General features: G+C 42.8%; 1 protein-coding gene across 4 annotated transcripts in view; it reads right to left on the bottom strand.

The window, feature by feature from the left end:
• Window positions 1–12,936, bottom strand: part of stxbp3 (syntaxin binding protein 3) — a 63,595-nt gene extending 50,659 nt beyond the window's left edge. The window contains exons 1-2 of one of the 4 annotated variants that reach the window (XM_072573805.1): window positions 12,490–12,936; window positions 3,488–3,537 (exon numbers count right to left, since the gene is read on the bottom strand). In XM_072573805.1, the coding sequence (XP_072429906.1) occupies window positions 3,488–3,537; window positions 12,490–12,532 (93 nt within the window). In that variant the 5' untranslated portion in view covers window positions 12,533–12,936. Of the gene's footprint in view, window positions 1–3,487; window positions 3,538–11,625; window positions 11,696–12,322; window positions 12,342–12,489 lie in introns of those variants that run through there. The other 3 variants (XM_072573806.1, XM_072573804.1, XM_072573807.1) reach the window with 3 other exon arrangements.
• Between the last annotated feature and the right edge of the window lie 466 nt (window positions 12,937–13,402).

Below are 13,402 nucleotides of genomic sequence, written 5' to 3'. Positions count from 1 at the left end.
AGCTGAGGGGTTCGTAACTGCCCTTATCCTGTCATTTCATGATGCCCCCTGAAACATATCCCAAAAGAAATTCCTGGAAGTGATTAGGAGTTGGGGTCCATGCAGGTTTCTCACCCACCCTGCTGCAAAGGGTAAATGGGCAAAGTCTTTTCCTTGGGGTCAGGGAGTCCAGAACTAGAAGGTATAGGTTTAGGGTGAGAAGGTGATATGAGAGACATACAGGGCAACTTTTTCACGCAGAGGGTGGTTCGTGTATGAAATGAGCTGCTAGAGGAAGTGGTGGAGGCTGGTACAATGGCAACATTTAAGAGGCATTTGAATGGGTATATGAATAGGAAGGGTTTGGAGGGATATGGGCCAAGTGCTGGCAGGTGGGACTAGATTGGGTTGAGATATCTGGTCGGCATGGACGTGTTGGACCGAAGGGTCTGTTTCCTTAGATAGATTACTTACAATGTGGAAACAGGCCCTTCGGCCCAACAAGTCCACACCGATCCGCCGAAGCGTATACCACCCAGACCCATACTCCTACATTTACCCCTTCACCTAACACTACGGGCAATTTAGTATGGCCAATTCACCTAACCTGCACATTTTTGGATTGTGGGAGGAAACCGGAGCACCCGGAGGAAATCCACGCAGACACGGGGAGAATGTGCAAACTCCACACATTCAGTCACCTGAGGCGGGAATTGAACCCAGGTCTCTGGCGCTGTGAGGCCACAGTGCTAACCACTGTGCCACCATGCCGCCCACTCGTGCTATACGGGCAGCACGGTGGCAGTGGTTAGCACTGCTGCCTCACAGCGCCAGAAACCTGGGTTCAATTCCCCACTCAGGCGACTGACTGTGTGGAGTTTGCACATTCTCCCTGTGTCTGCGTGGGTTTCCTCCGGGTGCTCCGGTTTCCTCCCACAGTCCAAAGATGTGCAGGTCAGATGAATTGGCCATGCTAAATTGCCCGTAGTGTTAGGTAAAAGGGATAAATGTAGGGGAATGGTGAGTTGCGCTTCGGCAGGTCGGTGTGGACTTGTTGGGCCGAAGGGTCTGTTTCCACACTGTAAGTAATCTAATCTCCAAGACTCTATGAGTCTATGTCACAATAGCCAAAAAATCAGCTAAATAACAGATCAAGGATCAAACTTAACATTATCCAGTGGTTCTTGGTAGGCTTACTCAGTGCATTGTTACAAATATTGCAAGAGGGTGTGGGGGGAATGGCTTCCACCAGCCATCAACAGAAAAGATAGATCACTACCACTCTATAGTGCCAAATGTTATATATAAAATTAATATATGAAGCAGACTTTCTTGAACTGATTTTGTGCAATCTACAACATCTCAAGTTCAAAGTGTTTGAATCAAAGTCCTTGAACTCCTTTCCTAGTAGCACTGTGGGCGTACTTTCACCCAAGGCCTGCAACAGTTAAAGAAGATGCCTTACCACCATCTCCTCAGGGATGATCAACGCTTAGCCAAATGATGTCTACATCCTGTGAATTAATTTTTTTGCAAGTACAATTGTAACATTAATAACCACAATATGCAAACTGCTTACCAAACTTCAGTCTTTACTAGAATTACTATCACAGGAGAAGGTATAGGTTCCCAGAACAAAGGTAAGATACTGTAGATGCTGCCCATCAAATTAAAAACAGAAATGACGGAAATGCACAAGAGAGTCAGGCAGCATCTGCGAAGACAGAGAGGGAAATGACAGCAAGTCATCGATCTGGAACATTAACATTCTCTCTCACAGCTGTTACCTGGCCTGCTGAGGATTCTGACTATTTTCTTACATTATGATCATTAATGGGTTTGAATATCAAAGAGAAGTAGATTAGAAGAAGAAAGTCTAAGGATACCAGTAGTAAGCAACAACTTGATCAATTGTGTGGTAAACAGGTCAATGTCTCACCAAGGTTTCAAGAATTAGGTGTGATTTGGAGATGCCGGTGTTGGACTGGGGTGTACAAAGTTAAAAATCACACAACACCAGGTATAGTCCAACAGGTTTAATTGGAAGCACACTAGCTTTCAGAGCGCCGCTCTTTCATCAGGTGGAGGCCTCTTGCAGCATCAACATCAACCACCTGATGAAGGAGTGACACTCCGAAAGCTAGTGTGCTTCCAATTAAACCTGTTGGACTAGAACCTGGTGTTGTGTGATTTTAAGAATTAAGTGGGTTATTTTAAAACATAAATATCACTTTCTATTATGATAAAGAGTTTCCATTATCCAAGTCTTGGATAATTCAAAAAGCTTACACTCTAATCAAAACTGAATTAAGCAAATGCAAACAAATCCTCATTATTCTCTCTGCTCAATGAGCTAGATTAGCTATGTTTTCAATTGATTCACAGTCCATTAACACATTTCTCCCACTGCTGTCTCTGTACTTGCCTGCCCAGACATGCAGCAAGTGCAGGAAAAAAATCCAGAGCTACCAACTAATACACCTCTCACAATCTTTGAGATTCCTTTCAACCTTTGTTTCAGAGATGTTTAATGTCACACAAAAGCAATGCTGAATTTATGGACAGTCACAAGAGCCAAGGATCAAGATAGTTCATAAAATATATTCTCACAGAGATGCTGCAAGAGGCATTCAAGGTTATTCAGATTTGACGAGAAGTAATACAGACAACTCAAATTTCTTTGCAGTACAAATTTAGATCTCAGCAGTTACTAAGAAAAAAAAGAACTCGAAACTTCATATCTTTCATCTTGAAACATCCGAAAGTTGTTTGCATAATTAGTGCAATTACTGTTAATGAAGACCATGGTACATTCAAATTATACAACTTAAGTGACTACAGAATATGCATCCCTGAGTACAAAATTAATTCACATATTTGCAAGCCATTACAAATTTGTGTTTTCCAAATATATCTGGATAAACCAAGATTGACAATGCACTCTGATTGGGTTGGATAGATCGTTGATGATTCCAGTAAGTGAGTAGCTCTTCCTTCAATATCACACTTGATAAGGTTATCAATGCTTGATATTTTATGATATGCTATTGGTATACACATAGTGGATTCTATTAATACACCAAAAATGACTCATTTCATTCAATGCATAAGGCTCTTATATTAAGTGATTTTTGAAAATAAGCATGAGACTCCCACAAAGTTTGCAAGCTCCTCTTTTATCCTCCTTTGAAGAAATTTTGAACCCACACTTTTCACCTCCAAAAAGGGAGGAGCAGACAGTTCCTGCTACTCTGTTGCCTCGACTGGGCATCTAAGATCTGTACAGGATGATTTTCCCCACCCCATTCAGCACCACAGACATTTCAAATGTCACACAGAGTGGGAATGGGAATCCAAATTCAATCAGTCCATGATGCTACATACTGGCTGACGTACCAGATTCAACAGACAAGTTGTCGATTACTTATTCTTTAGAAAGGGCAAGACTATTCAAATATGTTCAAATATTAAATCACTTTTAATATGAACAATCAAGTCTTTGCCATACCTTCCACTCTCCTTCTGTCTTACAGTCCTCCAATACATGTTTCTTGATCTCTACAGGAATTTAAAAAACACACACAATTTAAATGTTCATCATCAAACAGTTTCATAATTTACCAGCTGAGCTCTGGACAAGAATAAATAAAATAAATTAAAAAGGACTTAAAGTGCTTTCAAATCCATTTTCTGCAACATTTTGATTATGGCACTTAAATATAGGTTTATAAAGTAAAATTTTCTGGAGACATCACCCAGTCTTCATTGCTATATGATCACCTTTAATCAAAATCAATCATTTGTGCGCAGTTTACTTGCAACGTGCAATCTTTGTCTAATCACAACCGAAAGGATGAGGTCCCATGTAGTTCAGAAGATTATTTTGGATAACTGTTAATTAATCTGCCAATGGATAATCACATTGCACTACGTGGTCAAAGTTTTATATCTACAAAAATGCAAAAAAATCATAATGTTTATATAATTTATCTTTGATGCGAAGAGCACCTTCAGTCCAAAAGGGTTAAATTTCTAACTCTTGAAAGTAATTACCTGAACATTAGGTGAATATTGATGCTCGCTCTTATAACCCATTCATATCAGTCATATATAAGACAGAGAACTTCTGTCAAAACTAAGATCCAATATTAACAATTATAATAAATTTAGCATATTGTGTATATGCACATTAGTAATTGCTATATTTGAATCCATAGCTGCATGTAAAGATATTGTAGTGGGCTCCATTCTGTGTGCAAATTTACATGTGAAATCAAACTACATTGAGCTCCCATTCCTCGATGTCCTAATTGAGAAATTGGCTGGGTTCTCTATTGAAAAATCTGGGCGAAAGTGAGTACTGCAGATGCTGGAGATTAGAGTCAATAGTGCGGTGCTGGAAAAGCACAGCAGCTCAGGCAGCATCCGAGGAGCATTAAAATCAATGTTTCAAGCAAAAATCCTTGCTCAGGGATGAGGCTGGGAGCCTCCCACCTCCCTCCCATTTATCTCTCTACCCCCGAGGCTCCTAGCCGCATTCCTGAAGAAGGGCTTTTGCCCAAAATGTCGATTTACCTGCTCCTCAGATGCTCCCTGACCTGCTGTGCTTTTCCAGCACCCCACACTCTCTGAAAAACCTACCGTCATGGTCAGTTTATAATGCACTATGACTGGCTTTAACAACAATCTCATAAATATTACATGAGCCATTTGTTTATTGCTCAAGTTTGTCGCTGTATTAGGGTATATCAAAACCATCTACAGGATAATGGCTACCCTATTCAGATTATTTCTAGCTGCACAACCTCATGAAAAGGCCTAAAATGATTACTGCACTTTTGGTCCTGTAAAGTGCCCAGACTATCTCACATTGCCTTGGAAGGGAACAGTATCTCAAATGTTTGCCTAACAGGTGAAGCTAGCTGTTTCAAGTTACTACAGTACAGTAGCAACAGGAATAGTGCTGGCCACTGACAGAATATCACCAAGTAAAAAAAATTTCTGCTCATCACATAAATGCATAATGCAATGTATGAATTTCAGCACTGGTGTGCTGCCGAGAATGGAAGCTGATGGATTGTATCAAACAGCATATCCCATCAGCGGTTTGCAACAAGGTACTGACTGTACTCAACCTGCCCGCTTGCAAAACACGCAACAGACAATATTAGATGGGATTCTGCACTTTGACAACAGTTTCTGGTTATTCCTGAATGCGCAAGGAATCGAACTAGATTGTCAACCAGGCTCAGTGTGGGGTACTTTTGCATACTGGAGGTAGCTATTATATTAGAGTCATAGAGATGGTACAGCATGGAAACAGATCTTTCGGTCCAACCCATCCAGATATCCCAACCAGACATCCCAACCCAATTTAGTCCCACCTGTCAGCGCCTGGCCCATATCCCTCTAAACCCTTCCTATTCATATACCCACCCAAATGCCTTTAAAATGTTGCAATTGCACCAACCCCCACCACTTCCTCTGGCAGCTCATTCCATACACATACCATCCTCTGTGTGAAAAAGTTGTCCCTTAGGTCTCTTTTATATCTTTCCCCTCTCACCCTAAACCTATGCTCTCTAGTTCTGGACTCCCCAATCCCCAACCCCACAGAAAAGACTTTGATATTCTACATAGGGTCCTGTTCTTTCTGCCAACAAAGAACATACACACACTGCACTTGTTTCAACTCAAGAAAATAAGTGACAGCCATTTGCTTGTCCATTTCTCAGGGCAATGCCGTGACCAATCACAGCCAACCTGTCCGGTTTAAAGTTTTAGCAGACCCTGGCTGGTATTTGTCAATTAGCATGAATGGTTACATTCTTCATGGCAAAGCCTCTAATTTCAATGAATCCCAGTAACCACAGTGACAACATTCCGTGCAGAATTCTCTATTAACATCTATTTGGTATTTCTTCCTTTTGAAATACTTTGCAGTTTCAGGGATAAAATTTCAAAATAACCAAAAGATTTCACCATTAATTCTATGTAATTTTATATTAGAACAACCTGATCTATTTCAGCACAATTACCATATTGGAGTTTCTCAAATTGAAAAACAATGGAAATCGTGTAGGGCACAGAAAAGCAGCTTCTAGACATTAACGTATGAATGTAAAACACTATTTTACGTCACTAATGTAACCTGCACACCCACGCACACTCAAAAATAACACATTTTCTCGCTTCCTTTGCAGGTAAGGCACAGATGTTTCATCAAGCTTATGGTTACTTATTTGGACAGAGCTATACAGGAAGGAGAGGTGGGAGGCTTTGTTAGCTCAGCTGGCCGCACAGTTGGTTTGCCATGCAGAGACACCAGTAGCATGCATTCAATTCCCACACTGGCTGAGGTTAACATAAAATAACTTTCGCAACCTTTCCCCACACTCCAGGCTTGGTAATGGTCAACCACCACCAGTCGCCCTTCTCTCTCTAATGAGGAAACAACCCTGCAATCCAGCAAGACTATGGGAAATTCACCCTTACAAGAAGGATGAGAATACTGTGGAGACTTGTATGAAGGAAACGTTTACCAATAAGATTGAGTAAGCTGGCATTATTTTCTTTGAAACAGAGCTAGATCAAGAGAGGATTAGTTGAGGTATATAAGAGCAAATGGCAGAGATGATTGATGTGCCTGCAAAGGTAAACACTGTGCTCCCTAAGGATTTAAGTAAATTATTAGATCATAAAATAAGATATAGGAGCAAAATTAGGCCATTCGGCCCATTAAGTCTGCTTCATCATTCGATCATGGTTGACATGTTTCTCACCCCCATTCTCCTGCCTTCTCCCTGTAACCTTTGATCCCCATACAAATCGTTAACCTATCTAACTCGGTCTTAAAATGACTTGGCCTCCACAGCCTCTGTGGCAATGAGTTCCACAGATTAACCACACTCTGACTGAAGAAATTCTTCCTCATCTCAGTGCTAAACAATCATCTCTTCACTCCGAGTCTATGCCCTCAGGTCCTAGTCTCTCCTCCTAGTGGAAATCTCTTCTCCACATTCACTCTATCCAGGCCTCTTAGTGTTCTGTAAGTTTCAAAGAAATTCCCCCCACATCCTTCTAAACTCCATCGAGCACAAACCCAGAGTCCTTAACCACTCTTAAAAAGGGACCTAAGGGGCAACTTTTTCACACAGAGGGTGGTGCATGTATAGAATGTGCTGCCAGAGGAAGTGATGGAGGCTGGTACAATTACAAGATTTAAAAAGCATTCGGATGGGTAAATGGATAGGAAGGGTTTAGAGGGATATGGGTCAAGAGCTGGTAAATGGGACTAGATTATGTTAGGATATCTGGTCTGAATGGATGAGTTGGACCGAAGGGTCTGTTTCCTTGCTGTACATCTCTAGGACTAAATATTATTTCCTCAAGGTTTGTTAGTTTGTGGTACAGAATGTACTAACTATCGCCTGTTCCAATCATCTAATCCAGACAAGTTAAATTGATATGAAGTCTTTGTCATGGGCTTTAGGATATGTTAGATTGAGAGGTGAGATTAAGTTCAGTCTGCCGTTTTCTGGAAATGTATTGGACTGTTTTGTGTAATTGTGGAGTAATCCATCAGGTCCTTCCTGCAACCGAACACATACTGGAGCTAGTATAATCAGCATTTGAAGGTGCTGCACATGATTGGTGATTGTCTATTGAAATACTTAAAAGAAAAGATAGCCAGTCAGCAATTGCCACAGCGCAGGTTTCAATTATACATTTTATCATTAAAGTGACATTACAAATCCAAAACCTATGTTCATTCCACTACACATGCCTTCATGCTCTACACTGCAAAAATAAATATCATTTTGGTATTTTTAAAAAATATTAATTTTATTTTGTTTATGAAGCATAATTCCTAGTCAGCTAATCAACTAGACATTCCAAAGGAAAAGTGACACCTCATACTGTAGACAGTACATTAGTTATATTTTCTGATCTACATTTGTTGCATCTAGTATTATAGCAGAACCACACCCTATTATTTTCACATACATAACTTCTGTCTCTACAATTGGATGACATATTTAATCACTTACTGTAAAATTCAGTTTTCAGAAATGAAGTCCTACTAGAGTCACATTAAATGGTCTGCACACAGATGCTTTCAGTTTCTTACGTTAGTGGAAAGATTTATAAAACAAACTGCAACAAGCAGAACACTGGATTTTACAAGTGCATTAGAACCAAGTCATTTCAGAAATAAGCAATGAGATGATGATTTATGTTAAATATCTTATTGCACTGCACAAACATCACTACAATAACTTGAAAGTAGCACGGGCTTAACATTTAAAGTACCTGCCAAGATGGAAGTGTCTCTTAAAAATGTTTAATAAATATCCTCTTGTAATCCTGGAGCTATACAGGGTTTTTCTAGAGTAACCAACATGACATAAGATGTGGCTGACTGCATTTGCTACAGTGAAGGCTGTGGATCCTAACAGCATCTTGGCTGCAATTCTATAGCCCTCCTGCTAGGACTAACCACTCCTTGGCCAAGCTCTCCCAGCTTATTTACAACACAGACAATACTCCTGCACTAGAAGATTGCCCAGCCAATCTTCCTAGCCAATAAAATTAGAAGAAATATACCTGGAATCAACCGAGTGAATGCTCCCCGTGACTGATTTCAATGCCACTATACCTTTCCTTAGATAAAAGATCCAAAACTATTCACAGTATTCCACCTATGATCTAAACAGAGCATTGAAAAGTTTTAACAAGACTTCCTATTTTTGTAAGAAAGAACTGCGGATGCTGTAAATCAGAAACAAAAATAGAAGTTGCTGGAAAAGATCAGCAGGTCTGGCAGCATCTGTGAAGAGAAATCAGTTAACATTTCGGGTCCGGTGACACTTCCTCAGAACTGATGGTAGCTCAGAGCACGACTGCTTATATGCAGTAGATAGGGTGGGAGGGGGAAGGGAGGGTAAAGAGTAAACAATAGATCAGAATAGAGCCCAAAGAGAGAGAAGAACAGTTGAACAAAGGAGTCAATAATGATCTGGTTGAGAGGGTGAATAGCTGTTAATGAACACAGTTAGAGGCTAACGATAGGAACTGTGTAATGGAACACTATGGGATAACAAGGTCTGATGTGTGTGGTAGGGTGCTAGGCCATGCTCGAGTTCAGGCCCTAAAATTATTGAACTCACGTAGGTCCAACACGTTCCCTCTACCTAGACCCCTTTCTCTAGCCTTTTCCCTGCATTCGATCTGTTCATTGAGAACTATTGACGTGACACTAGTCACCTCAAATACTCCGCACCCCCCCCTCCAAACCAGCCCATTTCCCTCTGAACTGACTGCACTCAGTGTGCTCAGATCTAACCCAGATTTTGTTATTAAACCTGCCGATAAGGGTAGTGCTGTTGTCATCCGGCGTACTGAACTCTACAGAGGCTGAATGCCAGAGCTAAGATACCTCCTCCTACCTTCCCCTGGACCATGACACCTCAGGCCATTGTATCAACTACAGTCACTGACCTCTTTTCGACTGGTGATCTCCCCCGCATCCAAGTTAATAGTCCCCCCAGCCCCAGACAGCTCACTTCTACCTCCTTCCAAAAATTCACAAACAGCACTGCCCAGACAGACCTATTATTACAGCTGTTCCTGCTTCACAGAACTCACTTCTCCTACCTTGTCTCAGTTTTTTCTCTCCTGGTCCAGTCCCTGCCCACATACATCCATGATTCTTCTGACACTTTAGGCCAGTTCCAGAATTCCAAGGGTGCAGGCTCCATCCTTTACCAGAATGTGCAATCCCGTTACACGTATGTCTCCAACTAGGATGGCCTTAGGGCTCTCCACTTCTTCCTGAAGCAAAAGCCTCAACCACCCCCACCCATCGCTACTGTCCTCTGCTGGGCCGACCTCATCTTTATCGACTTCTCTTTCAACTCCTCTCATTTTCTTCAGGTCAGAGGGGTGGTCATAGGTACCCGCATGGGCCCCAGTCATGTCTGTCGCTTCGTGGGTCACATGGGACATTCCTTGTTTCAGTCCTATTCTGGCCCACATCCACAACTCTTTCTCTGATATATCGATGATAACATCAGCGCTGCTTCACTCTCTTATCCGGAATTAGAAAAGTTCATTGATTTCGCTTCTAATTTCCACCTCGCCCTCACTTTCATCTGAACAACCTCTGACTCCTCCCTTCCCTTCCTCCACACCTCTGTTTCTATTTCAGAGGATAGATTGGCTGCTAATATCCACTATAAACCCACCATTTCCTGCAGCTACCTGGAACTATACATTCTCGCATCGTTACCTGTAAAGGCTCTTATCCATTCTCCCAGTTCCTCTGCCTCCATTGGATATGTTCCCATGAGGCCCACTTCAACAGAGCCTCTAAAATGTCCACCTTCTTCCTCAACAGAGGATTCCCCAGCACCAGAGTACAAGGCTCTCAACTGGGTCAGACCTATCTCCCACACTTCCTCCCTCACCCTCTCTCTTCCCCGCTGCAACATCGATAGGGCTCCCCTTGTCTTTACCTACCATCCTACTGGCATCCACATCCAGAAGATCATCAACCACCATTTCTACCACCTCCAACAGAATACTATCACAATACAAATATCCCCGTCCCGCCTCCTCCCTTGTCCACCTTCCACAGGCATTGTTCCCTCTGGGACATCATGGTTCACTCTTCCTTCACTCCCAACACCCTCCCAGTACCTTCCTCTGCAACTGCTAAAGATGTTACACCTGCCCATTTACTTTTTCCCTCCTCAGTATCCAAAGGCCCAAACTTACCTTCCAGGTGAAGCAGCACTTTACCTGCATTCCTCACAATCTAGTCTGCTGCATTTGCTGCTCACAATGTAGTCTCCTCTACATTTGGGAGACGAAGCGTAGACTGGGTGACCGCTTTACAAAACATCAATGTTCTGCCTGCAAAGAAAGACCCTGAGTTTCCAGTTGCCTGCCACTTTAACACACCCTGTTCCCTGGCCAACATTTCTGTCTCAGGCTTGCTACAGTGCTCCAGCGAAGCTCAGCACAAACTGGAAGAACAATACCTCATTTTCCATTTGGGGACCCTGAGCCTTCTGGACTCAATATGGCGTTCAATCATTTTAGAACCTGAACTACCCCATGTCCTAGCCTCCTACCACACACATTGGGTCTTGTTATCACACAGTCTGCCATTACACACTACTTATTGTTAGCCACTAACAGTCTCCATTAACAGCTATTCACCTGCCCAACCAGATGGTTATCAATTCAATTGTCTGTCCAAACACACTCTCTCTTTAGGCTCTACCACTTCCTATTGTTTACTGTTTACTCCTCCCCCACCCTATCTTCTGCATATAAGTTAACATTTTCCGAGCTACTATCAGTTCTGAGGACCTGAAACATTAACTTTCATTACTCTGCTGAGCTTTTTCCAACAACTTCTGTTTGTGTTACTACTTTGAAACATTTGCCTATTGCCTGATGAACTTGGGATACTAGCTTTCTGTGACTTATGCACTGGGACTCCCAAATCCCTCTGTTATAGTTTTCTGCAGTTTTATTTCTTCAATTTCAATAAGATTTAGCTCCTCTATGCTTTCTTCCAAAGTGGAAAAAAAAACTCAAAACATTTTCCCACATTATCTTCCAGTTGCTTCCCACCTTTTAAAAAAGTTGCTTCTTGAAAAATGCAGAGAACCCACTCCCACGATAGCATTGCTGTGAGGATTGCACTACATGTTGTGGTCTCCCGTGTCAACCGGCCTTTTAAGTAAGTTGAATTGCTCGATGATTATGTCTTTTAAAACATACCCACTACGTCCCTGGGACTGGGGCTGAGCTGGAGGTGCTTTCCAGCCCGAGCCACAAACAGTGAGCGGAAAACGCCGCCCAGTTAGACATTGTGCAGAGGGGCCATCACAGCCAAGCCTGGACTATTCGGGCCTAAAACGAGTGTGTGCAAAATCTCACTGGAGTTGCCAAACAAGGTCCCAGCCCCAGGAAGTGCAGCAGTTCAGCTCAGGCCTGTTAGCACAGTGCTATGCCAATACTTGGGGGGATAAAACAAGAGTTTGAACGCTGCTGGGGCTGCACGGGGAGCATCCAGCCAGCTCCACTCCGCTAACAATTCCAGCAAATTCAGCCAGGAGGGCACATTCCCATTTGGGTGGGAGGGGGTTATCTTATTGCAAATGAAAGTGCACACAGAGAGAAAGAAATGGTGCCTCAGTATAAAGTAAAGCAGCAGAGCGCCTGGAAACTTTCACAGTGTTAGTCGATTCCCTTCCCAACCCACTTTTTAAACTGAACCCCCTTTCACTTCGCCCCTTTCTGCGGCTTATGAGAGAGAGACACACACAGAGGAAAAGAGAGAACTTGTTGTCACTTCAATGATTGGAGGCCGGGGTTGCTCTCCGCCGACCTGCTGCTTCCTATCAGGCACTTCCGCGTTCGACACCAGGAGAGGCCGCCGCTGCTGCTGCCGCCCCCCCCCCCGTGCTCCCTGTCCCACTCTCTATCACTTACTCTGCCAGGCCACTCTTTTCAAGCTGAACTCTGCAGTTGCCATCTTTACTCCCCTCCGGGCGAGCCCTTCAATGACGCGAGGGCTCCGTGCGAATCCCGAACTTCAATCCGCTCCAGCCTCTGGGGAATAGTGAGAGAGAGGTCGGGGGTGGGGGGGCAGAGCTGCCAAACTCCAGAAGTCAGCCTTCACACGTCGTGCAGCGACACTGCGAACCAGGCAGGCAGGCTGCAAAGCACAACCTTTACGGGCTATGCATCCGAATTCAGATAGTTTGCGGACAGGCGGGATCCAAACCACAACTTTTACAAAAACTGAAACCAGGGGCAGCAGCGGTGTTTCAAGAACTGGATCCGCTGCTCATAGGCAAAGTCCAAAATTAAATCTCCACGCACACGCTAAGCCCATCAACCTTCAGGAAATGACTCTGAACCCATAGTCCAAGGCTTCGCTCGTGGAAGTCGGAAACACCTAGGCAGCAGTGGACTCCACAGCCACTACTCAGTGAGGAGTTACGACAGTCTTCAAGCCTCCAAGTGGGGTTCTAGTTTTAAAAATTAGTTTGGGGAGCACTTGCAAGGACATTGCAACAAATCAAAACTCTTTGGGTCACTGAACCCACAGGCACCGTAGAATAATTTTGGGAAAACACCCGAAAGTAAAGAAATTAAAATAAATAATAATTCCTCCCACCTGAATATTTTACTTCGCAGTTTCCAATTGTGGGAGAAGTCAAAAAAAAGGGCTCAAGAAAGTTGTGAATAAATCCAATGAGAAATGAGGAGAAATTGGAACTTGTTATTACAGGAAGTTGTTGACACAAATACCTTCAATGCTTCCATAAAGAAATCCAAAAAAAATTAGAAATATAAATTGAAAGATTGTTTATTTTTCTTTGTATGAAGATGGACTAGG

Source organism: Chiloscyllium punctatum, chromosome 7 (assembly GCF_047496795.1).
Source record: "Chiloscyllium punctatum isolate Juve2018m chromosome 7, sChiPun1.3, whole genome shotgun sequence".
In the NCBI taxonomy this organism is placed as follows: domain Eukaryota; kingdom Metazoa; phylum Chordata; class Chondrichthyes; order Orectolobiformes; family Hemiscylliidae; genus Chiloscyllium; species Chiloscyllium punctatum.
Note: the sequence above shows the minus strand (reverse complement) of the source record. Positions and strands in the feature narration are given on the sequence as shown.